Here is a 12377-nt window from a genome sequence, read left to right on the forward strand (position 1 = left end):
CCAGCTTCAGAAATGACCCACATAGGACATGGGTGCATGATGACCGATGTGAAAATTCCAAGTTGAAAAACTGGAATGCGCTACCTAAAAATAAGGCCATTTAGCCCCCAGAGAACCCGACACACCTATACATAGGTGGTATCACTGTACTCAGAAGATGTTGTTGAACACATATTGAGGTGGTTTTTGGCAGTAACACATAACAGGAACTGAAAATCCATGCCTAAAGTATAATGTGTGTGAAAAATAACACAAAAAAATGACTACCCAAAAGTTTGACAAAGACTGGTGGTTGAATTAGTGCATGGAAAGTCTTAAAATATCAGCATTTGAAAAACCCTAGGGTGTCTACTTTTCAAAAATATAAGGTTTGATGGGGGTAAATTCCATTGACCAGCTTCAGAAATGTCCCAAATAGGACATGGGTGCATGATGACCGATGTGAAAATTCCAAGTTGAAAAACTGGAATGCGCTACCTAAAAATAAGGCCATTTAGCCCCCAGAGAACCTGACACACCTATACATAGATGGTATCACTGTACTCAGGAGATGTTGTTGAACACATATTGAGGTGGTTTTTGGCAGTAACACATAACAGGAACTGAAAATCCATGCCTAAAGTACAATGTGTGTGAAAAATAACACAAAAAAATGACTACCCAAAAGTTTGACAAAGACTGGTGGTTGAATTAGTGCATGGAAAGTGTTAAAATATCAGCATTTGAAAAACCCTAGGGTGTCTACTTTTCAAAAATATATGGTTTGATGGGGGTAAATTCCATTGGCCAGCTTCAGAAATGTCCCAAATAGGACATGGGTGCATGATGACCGATGTGAAAATTCCAAGTTGAAAAACTGGAATGCGCTACCTAAAAATAAGGCCATTTAGCCCCCAGAGAACCCGACACACCTATACATAGGTGGTATCACTGTACTCAGGAGATGTTGTTGAACACATATTGAGGTGGTTTTTGGCAGTAACACATAACAGGAACTGAAAATCCATGCCTAAAGTACAATGTGTGTGAAAAATAACACAAAAAAATGACTACCCAAAAGTTTGACAAAGACTGGTGGTTGAATTAGTGCATGGAAAGTGTTAAAATATCAGCATTTGAAAAACCCTAGGGTGTCTACTTTTCAAAAATATATGGTTTGATGGGGGTAAATTCCATTGGCCAGCTTCAGAAATGTCCCACATAGGACATGGGTGCATGATGACCGATGTGAAAATTCCAAGTTGAAAAACTGGAATGCGCTACCTAAAAATAAGGCCATTTAGCCCCCAGAGAACCCGACACACCTATACATAGGTGGTATCACTGTACTCAGAAGATGTTGTTGAACACATATTGAGGTGGTTTTTGGCAGTAACACATAACAGGAACTGAAAATCCATGCCTAAAGTACAATGTGTGTGAAAAATAACACAAAAAAATGACTACCCAAAAGTTTGACAAAGACTGGTGGTTGAATTAGTGCATGGAAAGTCTTAAAATATCAGCATTTGAAAAACCCTAGGGTGTCTACTTTTCAAAAATATATGGTTTGATGGGGGTAAATTCCATTGACCAGCTTCAGAAATGTCCCAAATAGGACATGGGTGCATGATGACCAAAGTGAAAATTCCAAGTTGAAAAACTGGAATGCGCTACCTAAAAATAAGGCCATTTAGCCCCCAGAGAACCCGACACACCTATACATAGGTGGTATCACTGTACTCAGGAGATGTTGTTGAACACATATTGAGGTGGTTTTTGGCAGTAACACATAACAGGAACTGGAAATCCATGCCTAAAGTACAATGTGTGTGAAAAATAACACAAACAAATGACTACCCAAAAGTTTGACAAAGACTGGTGGTTGAATTAGTGCATGGAAAGTGTTAAAATACCAGCATTTGAAATACCCTAGGGTGTCTACTTTTCAAAAATATATGGTTTGATGGGGGTAAATTCCATTGGCCAGCTTCAGAAATGTCCCAAATAGGACATGGGTGCATGATGACCGATGTGAAAATTCCAAGTTGAAAAACTGGAATGCGCTACCTAAAAATAAGGCCATTTAGCCCCCAGAGAACCCGACACACCTATACATAGGTGGTATCACTGTACTCAGGAGATGTTGTTGAACACATATTGAGGTGGTTTTTGGCAGTAACACATAACAGGAACTGAAAATCCATGCCTAAAGTACAATGTGTGTGAAAAATAACACAAAAAAATGACTACCCAAACGTTTGACAAAGACTGGTGGTTGAATTAGTGCATGGAAAGTGTTAAAATATCAGCATTTGAAAAACCCTAGGGTGTCTACTTTTCAAAAATATATGGTTTGATGGGGGTAAATTCCATTGACCAGCTTCAGAAATGTCCCAAATAGGACATGGGTGCATGATGACCAATGTGAAAATTCCAAGTTGAAAAACTGGAATGCGCTACCTAAAAATAAGGCCATTTAGCCCCCAGAGAACCCGACACACCTATACATAGGTGGTATCACTGTACTCAGGAGATGTTGTTTAATACATATTGAGGTGGTTTTTGGCAGTAACACATAACAGGAACTGGAAATCCATGCCTAAAGTACAATGTGTGTGAAAAATAACACAAAAAAATGACTACCCAAACGTTTGACAAAGACTGGTGGTTGAATTAGTGCATGGAAAGTGTTAAAATACCAGCATTTGAAATACCCTAGGGTGTCTACTTTTCAAAAATATATGGTTTGATGGGGGTAAATTCCATTGGCCAGCTTAAGAAATGTCCCAAATAGGACATGGGTGCATGATGACCGATGTGAAAATTCCAAGTTGAAAAACTGGAATGCGCTACCTAAAAATAAGGCCATTTAGCCCCCAGAGAACCCGACACACCTATACATAGGTGGTATCACTGTACTCAGGAGATATTGTTGAACACATATTGAGGTGGTTTTTGGCAGTAACACATAACAGGAACTGAAAATCCATGCCTAAAGTACAATGTGTGTGAAAAATAACACAAAAAAATGACTACCCAAAAGTTTGACAAAGACTGGTGGTTGAATTAGTGCATGGAAAGTGTTAAAATACCAGCATTTGAAATACCCTAGGGTGTCTACTTTTCAAAAATATAAGGTTTGATGGGGGTAAATTCCATTGGCCAGCTTCAGAAATGTCCCAAATAGGACATGGGTGCATGATGACCGATGTGAAAATTCCAAGTTGAAAAACTGGAATGCGCTCTCTAAAAATAAGGGCTTTTAGCCCACAGAGAACCCGACACACCTATACATGGGTGGTATCACTGTACCCAGGAGATGCTACTGAAGACATATTAGGGTGTTATTTGGCAGTAACTCTTACCATTTTATCAGTAAATGTATTCTTAAATTGCTATTTGTCCAAAAATCAAATTATTTCCCCCCCCCCCAAACTTTGGCATAGATTGGTGGTAAAATGGTTGCATGAAAAAAGTCAAAATACCCCAAGTTTAATACCTTAGGTTGTCTTCTTTTAAAAAATATATACATTTGAAGGGTTATTCAGGGATTCCTGACAGATATTGGTCTTACAATGTAACTAGCGCCAATTTTGAAAAAACATGGTTTTGAAATCGCAAAGTGCTACTTGTACTTATTGCCCTATAACTTGCAAAAAAAGCAAAGAACATGTAAACATTGGGTATTTCTAAACTCAAGACAAAATTTAGAAACTGTTTAGCATTGGTATTTTATGGTGGTTGTAGATGTGTTAGAGATTTTGGGGCTCAAAGTTAGAAAAAGTGTGTTTTTTTCATTTTTTCCTAATATTTTATAATTTTTTTATAGTAAATTATAAGATATGATGAAAATAATGGTATCTTTAGAAAGTCCATTTAATGGCGAGAAAAAAGGTATATAATATGTGTGGGTACAGTAAATGAGTAAGAGGAAAATAACAGTTAAACACAAACATCGCAGAAATGCAAAAATAGCCTTGGTTCCAGATGGTCAACAAATTGAAAAGTGGCCTGGTCACTAAGGGGTTAAAGAGTGTAATTACACACATTGGCCCGGGGAGGTGCTGCCTCACCTGCCTCCTATGAGTGCACTTCACTGCCTTTTAAGCGTTCCCTTACTTGTCCTTCTCATATACCTATGAGATATCTTGAGACTTGTTCCATAGTGCTGTTAGGGTACTTACACTCACATAATCAGCCATTGCGGGGCCCAAGGCAGGATGACAAAATGGGGCCCTCCTTCTCCACCTCCAACCGTGCCCCATTTAAATAGACACTTTGCAATGTGGGGACATTGCGGATTAGGGGTTAATAGATTTAATAGATAGTTTGCGTTGTGGGGGCATTGCAGATTAGGGGTTAATAGTTTAAATAGGTAGTTTGCGTTGTGGGGCATGGCGGTTTAGAGGTTAATACATTTATTATAAGTTGCGATGTGGGGGGGATGGCGGATAGAGGGGTTTAGAAGTGTCGGGTTATATTTCAATTTTACACCTAGTTGAGATGGGTGTAATTTTTGTTAGTGTATCAGCAGCCTCTGACAGTGTAGTAACGGTTTGCGCGGGCATTGGAAACCGGGTATAATATAAAGATTAGCGGCTTCCTATTCTTTGTATGGGACACGATAATGTTTTCGGCAACCGGAGTCCGGTTGCCGAAATTGGGATATAACGGGCTGTTGGAAGCAGTCGATAAACGATATTGCTTCCGACAGCATATTTATCGGTTTGAGAGTGCACACAAACAGAATTATGGCTCAATGGAAGAGAGCCCAAAGTCTGGGTGATATCTACAATTAGATAGCTGTAGCCATCTGGTAATTTAAGATACAGTATACAAGGTACACAGTTTTGGAAAGCACACCCCTTAGCGCATCAAATGAGGGGCTGCATGTATTGCTAGCACAAATTTGTAGTGCGTAAGATATAAATGAACATGTCGCTTTGTTTAATTTATTTTTATTTATTTTTTTACAAGTGTAATATTCGCTTATTTGTTGCACACTTCAGATATGTGATACAAATACAAATAAGACTTTATTTGATGCAGCTGGGGTGTAGTTTCTAAAAAATATATAGTTTTGTTGTCATATCTTAACTTCCCAGGCAGCTAAAGCTGTTTAATTGCTGGCAACAATACATTAAATTTAAAGATGCTTTTGTTAAAGGGACATGCCACCCACATTTTTTTCTTTTATGATTTAGAAAGAGAATGCAATTTTAAACATCTTTCTAATTTACTTATATTATCCAATTTGTTTTATTATCTTGATAGTCTTTGATGAAAAGCATATCTAGATATGCTCACTAGCTGCTGATTGGTTGCTGCACATAGAAGCATCATGTGATTGGCTCACCATGTGCATTGCTTTTTCTTCAAATAAGGATATTTAACAGATGAAGCAAAATAAATTATGGAAGTAAAGTGTAATGTTGTTTAAATTTCTATTCTCTATCTGAATAATGAAAGAAAGATTTTGGGTTTAGTGGCCCTTTAAGTTCTATCAAATTGACACGTCGGCAATAAAACAATAGTAAAACACAGTGAAATTTTCTCAATTTCTGCTTATTTTAGACAGGTTACCTACTGCAAATATTTTGCAACACAGGTTTTGATGATAGAGTTTAGAAAAATAAAATTACAAACTAATTTTTATTGAGTGTGGAGTAAAAAAAATAACTGTTTTCATATTTTATGCTTTATTTTTAAAACCTGTTGAGACATACACATATAATAATGGTATATTTGGAATCTATTAGGTCTGCTGAAAAAAACAATATATAGTTTGTATAGTTTATTCACACAAACTTTACTTCTAAAAGTGTTTAAACGTGAACTGCAACAAAAAGCTCCAAACCAGCTTAGCACCCAGGTGGAAAATGGCTTAGCAGCCAAAGGGTTAAATGTCCCCTTGTATATTCTGTGTATGTAACAATAGTAGTAATACGTTTACATATAAATGTGTAATTAACAACTGGAAGCTTACCCAGCATACACAACGGCTTCCTTGCAAACTTTAATCGTCCCCTCCATCCCTTATAGCGACAGCAGCAGCCAGCAGCCCAGATTCTTAAGCCAAATTCTGCTCCAAAAATTACAAGGGCAAAAGTTTCCTGAATAAAAAAAAAGGCACAAATTAATTTTCGAATCAAATTAAATTAAATTAGAAATATCATATCTTGAATATTTTCAGTTCCAAAATGAAATGTCTGATTTTCTATACCAGTGTTGGTTATGCAAAACTGAAGAATGGTAAATAAAGGGATTATCTATCTTTTTAACCAATAACATTTTTGGTGTTTACTATCCCTTTAAATGGAATGTAAAGAGCATGTCATTTTAAACAACTTCTATTATCAATTTTGTTTAGTTTTCTTGGTATCCTTTGTTAAAGAGTAATTCTAGGTGAGCTCAGGAGTGTGCACATGCCTTTAGCCATCTGGCAGCTGTTTTTGCAATATTGTGGCAAAATGTTGCAAAAGCTGCTGCCATAGACTGCTATAGACCTGTGAACGTCCCTATCAGCCTAACTATCTTTACTATTTGACAAGGGATATTAAAAGAGCAAAGCAAATTTGATAATATATGTAAATTTGAAAGTTGTTTAAAATTGCACGTTCATAAAGTTTAATTTTGACTCTATTGTCCCTTTATTGGTTACCCATGATTTTACCCCTTTTATATACAAATAATTATACTCCAGTTAAAGAGCTTATCACAAGATTTGTGGAAGATGGAATGAAGTCCGTCTAATGGGAACCAAAACTTTTGTTATGTTTAGGAAAACAATAACAAGGCTATGGGGTAGATTTATTAATGGTAGAGCAGAAATGATTTGCTCTAGCGAATCATGTCTGCTCGACCCCGCCAAATGCCAACAGCATACACTGTCGGCATTTATTATTGCACAAGCATGTCTAATGAAACGGGCCGCTAGCAGAGGGTGTCAATCATCCGATCAGGATGATTGCAATCCACCACCTTCTACGACCGTTGCTCCTTAACTTCCTTTTCAGGCGAGCTTGAAACGATGAGCCTAAAATGTAGCATCTGCTGCTTGATAAATCTACCCATGTGTCCATTTATTTGAAAAAGGAAACTCTCTGCGTTCAAATGAGAACATGATTAACCACAACTACTTCATCAGGCCCATGCCACCCGGCTGACCAAATTTTCTGTGCAGATTATCTTTCTTTCTTTCTTTCTTTCTTTCTATCTATCTATCTATCTATCTATCCATCATTAATCTGTCTGTCAGTCAGTCTGTCTATCTATCTATACACACATGCATACATTTATATACAGAGGGCTAGATTGCAAGTGGAGTGCTGACATTAGCGCACATGACATTCAAATATCACGGGTGTATTACAAGTTGAAAGTAAACGCATTTGCTCGAGTGCACGTTGGTTAGCGCAATTGTAGCGCTTTAGTAAGGAGTTAGGGATAAAATAAAAGCTGCACTAAATTCATAAACACTATCTGATAAAAAAATATTCATATAAATATTAATAAAAAATATTTAAGAGGGTTCAAACGTATATGGTATATGGCCATGTATCTGATGGCTAAGGGCTATAATACATATCTATGTCTACATAATAATTCAATAATAAAATTTAATAATATGTTTTACTGTATATTTACTGTGAATATTTAACATTTCAATTTTCTTCACATACAGTATATGTTATTTTTATTTTATATAAATATTTCTTTATATACCTGTATATCAATTCTTATAGATATATAGGTATAGATATATATTTTACATTAACATTATCAGACATATATAAAAATATATATTTAAAAAAAAATATATGTGAAAAACATTGAAATGTTAAATATTAATAACTCCTGTTATTAATAGCGCGCGAATGATATGTGTTAGTGTTTTTTCCTCTGGGGAGAATAAGTTAGCGAGGTCACGGTATCCAAAGGCCTGAAGTTAGTGCGTGTTGAGTTTCGCTTGCATGATAAGGTTTTACTTTCAACTTGTAATACCCGCACAACATCTTTCCTTCTGGACGTGTTAATGCTTGAAAGCAATAAATAGTAATCTTGTAATCTGGCCCAGAGGTGGAAAAATAGGGATATAGTTTACTAGTCCGGGGGTAAACGTTGTTTGTCCAGAAGGAAAAGGTTACTAGTCCAGTTAGTGTTAAAGATAGGAAAAAGTCAAATTTGTTACTCAGCTGCTGCATTTTTCTTACTCATTCAGGTAGAACGGACAAGTGAAGGGGAGATAAGTTTCAATTAATTAAAAAATAATTGAAAAATATTAACAAAGTACTTTTAATCGTATTGCAGCGTGGTGGGTGAACAGATATTAAAAATATAAAGTTTGTATGTGTTAACTGGTTTGTGTGATGATAAAATAATAAGATTGTGGAAGTCAATATAAATAATAAAAAGAAAGAATTAGGTATTGTACAAAATGTGACAATTTTTATATATTGAACAATGTAGCGAATACAAGTTGTAACAAATACAAGCAGGATAGGAACAAATGCAATTATAATACAAAATGGTATATATTGAAAAATAGGAAGATTAAAAAAGAGGCAAATTAAAAAGACATAAAATACATATTTGCACAATATATATGTGTCGTATGTGTATCTCACTGCAGTGGATAAAAATGGATAAAAAAGGTCTAGCAAAAATTGTATAAAACAACCCAAGTTAGGGTAGTTTTGATAAGAGCGGTTGATTGTTAGAACAGTGCCTTATAACACCTTATAAAAGTACCTTAGAAAGTAGTGGTTCTCAAAACTACTTAGTGGTTTAGTGGGATCCGTTGGAAGACATTCATATGGATAAGCTATTAGTAATAGCTAAAAAGGGTTCTTTTGTGGATGGCGGTTGTCTCAATACTATTTATCAGTATGGACTCCGGTCTGATAGCAGGTATCTGATTCCAAATGGAGAAAAGTTTTCTTTGTTTAAGGTCTCTGTCAGCATGGACTTCAGTTCGCAAATGAAGGAGAAATTTCTTGGAAGTTGCGGTGTCCCAATACTCTCTATCAGTATGGACTTTTAGATCCTTAGCTGAACCAGTGTGTAGCAGCAGTTGGATTTCTTGGGATCCGTTTGGCGGCAAAAAAGGGTTCAAAGATCTTGATAAAGGCTACGGCCGAAATGCGTAGAGCTGCCTACACTCTGAAACACTGCATATATAGCCGGGCAATTTGAAAAAGCCGGTTATTTGAAAAAACCGTTCAGTTTGAAAAAGCTGGTCACTTCTGAAAAAAGCCGGTACTCTAAACTTTGAACCCTTTTTTGCCGCCAAACGGATCCCAAGAAATCCAACTGCTGCTACACACTGGTTCAGCTAAGGATCCAAAAGTCCATACTGATAGAGAGTATTGGGACACCGCAACTTCCAAGAAATTTCTCCTTCATTTGCGAACTGAAGTCCATGCTGACAGAGAGTATTGGGACACCGCAATTTCCAGGAAATACCACAGGACCTTAAACAAAGAAAACTTTTCTCCATTTGGAATCAGATACCTGCTATCAGACCGGAGTCCATACTGATAAATAGTATTGAGACAACCGCCATCCACAAAAGAACCCTTTTTAGCTATTACTAATAGCTTATCCATATGAATGTCTTCCAACGGATCCCACTAAACCACTAAGTAGTTTTGAGAACCACTACTTTCTAAGGTACTTTTATAAGGTGTTATAAGGCACTGTTCTAACAATCAACCGCTCTTATCAAAACTACCCTAACTTGGGTTGTTTTATACAATTTTTACTAGACCTTTTTTATCCATTTTTATCCACTGCAGTGAGATACACATACGACACATATATATTGTGCAAATATGTATTTTATGTCTTTTTAATTTGCCTCTTTTTTAATCTTCCTATTTTTCAATATATACCATTTTGTATTATAATTGCATTTGTTCCTATCCTGCTTGTATTTGTTACAACTTGTATTCGCTACATTGTTCAATATATAAAAATTGTCACATTTTGTACAATACCTAATTCTTTATTTTTATTATTTATATTGACTTCCACAATCTTATTATTTTATCATCACACAAACCAGTTAACACATACAAACTTTATATTTTTAATATCTGTTCACCCACCACGCTGCAATACGATTAAAAGTACTTTGTTAATATTTTTCAATTATTTTTTAATTAATTGAAACTTAGCTCCCCTTCACTTGTCCGTTCTAACTTTTACATCGATAACAATTTGGAGGAATTGCTATCACTTAGAAGGGTTGTAGAGCATATTCTTAACCACTCAAAAATTATTTAGCTCACTATTATCCAATTAGTTTTAAAGGTGCACTCGCTCCATCCTGCTTCTTAAAATCTTACTCATTCAGGATAAGCCCTGTTTGATGAATTGAGCCCATAAAATGTGTTTCACTTTAAGGATAACGGCCTCTCAAAAACACCTTCACAAGCTTATACAGCATAATAATTAATAAGCTAATTCCACCCTAGTCAGTCAGGTTTATCGACTGTTTTTCTGTTCCTGATAAATATTTTTCAACCTTGAAATCATCAAAATTCAAATGATAAACACTTGGGGGGAAAAAACTGATCAGATTTCAGACAAGTCCCTGATAAAACAGTATTTTTTTTTGTCATTCGACAGTGCACTTGTGGCAATACTTAAAGGGACACTGAACACAAATTGTTTTCTTTTGTGATTCAGATAGAGCATGCCATTTTAAGCAACTTTCTAATTTACTCCTATTATCAAATTTTCTTCATTCTCTTGCTATCTTTATTTGAAATGCAAGAATGTAAGTTTAGATGCCGGCACATTTTTGGTAAACAACCTGGGTTGTTCTTGCTGATTGGTGGATAAGTTCATCCACCAATAAAAAAGTGCTGTCCAGAGTCCTGAACCAACCAAAAAAACTTAGATGCATTCTTTTTCAAATAAAGATAGCAAGAGATGGAGGAAAAATGTATAATAGGATTAAAATAGAAAGTTACTTAAAATTGCATGTTCTATCTGAATCATGAAAGAAAAAATTGGGTTCAGTGTCCCTTTAATCTACCTGGGTCAATATTAACTGTGTCTGGGTGAAGACCAAATCATTCCATAGATCAGAGTAATGAATTGTGCAGACATATACAAAGCTCTTATTATGAAATGTCTGCGGTCATGGCCTACTCTATTTTTTAAAGCAACCGTGAAGTCAAAATCAAACTTGTATTATTCAGATAGAGCATTAAATTTTAAACAAACCTCCAATTTACTACTATTTATCTAATTTGTTTCATTCTTTTGGTATCCTTTGTTGAAAAGCATAACTAAGTATGCTCAGGAGCAGCATTGCACTACTGGGAGCTAGCTGCTTATTGGTGCCTGCAGATATGTATCGTGTCATTGGCTAACCTGTGTACAGCTATCTCCCAGTAGTGCATTGCTGCCCCTTCAACAAAGGATACCAAGAGAATGAAGTACATTTGAAACTTGTTTTAAATGCTCTGCTATATCTGAATCACAAAGCTTGGTTTCCTTTTCCATTTTCCTTTAAGGTAAAACACTGTCATTAGAGAATTCCACCAGGAACTTCATAATACTGCCAAGATTTCTTACAGAATCTTACAAGCCCAGAGGCTTTTAGATAATCAGACTGGGTGTACAAATAATATTTATAATAATTTATTACTCATAAAGACATCATGAAATCATCAGAAAGCTCTCCAATTCTTATGAATTATAGAAATTCATAAACAAATCTTAAGAAAATTGTTATATGGGTAAATGATGCTTACTCAATTAATAGATACTGGACAATTTCATTTCATTGTATAACATAGACACCAACATTTTGAACGCAAAATACTGAAATTTGTAACCATGATTATCATATTATCACAATATATATATATTAGTCCTAAAGCCCGTTCACACGGGCCATTTTTTGCAGTACAGCGGTCCCACCCCTTTGCACTCTCTCCGTCCCCCTCTCTTTTGCTCTCTCTCTTCCCTCTCTTTTGCGCTCTCTCCCCCTCTCTTTTGAGCTCTCTCTCTCCCCCTCTCTTTTGCGCTCTCTCCTCTCTCTTTTGCACTCTCCCCCACTCTCTTTTGCACTCTCTCCCCCTCTCTTTTGCGCTCTCCCCCCTCTCTTTTGCACTCTCTCCCCCTCTCTTTTGCGCTCTCCCCCCTCTCTTTTGCGCTCTCCCCCCCCTCTTTTGCGCTCTCTCTCTCCCCCTCTCTTTTGCGCTATCTTTCTCTCCCCCCCTCTTCTGCGCTCTCTCCCCCTCTCTTTTGCGCTCTCTCTCCCCCCTCTCTTTTGCGCTCTCCCCCTCTTTTGTGCGCTCTCCCTCTCTTTATCCCCCCTCTTCTGCTCTCTCTCTCTCTCCCCCTCTCTTTTTGAACGCAAAATACTGAAATTAGTA

The 12377-nt window shown here is 36.4% G+C and overlaps 1 protein-coding gene across 1 annotated transcript in view; it reads right to left on the reverse strand.

Moving 5' to 3' along the window:
• KCNQ3 (potassium voltage-gated channel subfamily Q member 3) overlaps positions 1-12377 on the reverse strand; it is a 422819-nt gene that overhangs the window by 186926 nt on the left and 223516 nt on the right. The window contains exon 3 of the mRNA XM_053713209.1: positions 5969-6095. Coding sequence (XP_053569184.1) covers positions 5969-6095 — 127 coding nt within the window. The remainder of the gene's footprint in view (positions 1-5968; positions 6096-12377) is intronic.

Source organism: Bombina bombina, chromosome 5 (assembly GCF_027579735.1).
Source record: "Bombina bombina isolate aBomBom1 chromosome 5, aBomBom1.pri, whole genome shotgun sequence".
NCBI lineage: Eukaryota > Metazoa > Chordata > Amphibia > Anura > Bombinatoridae > Bombina > Bombina bombina.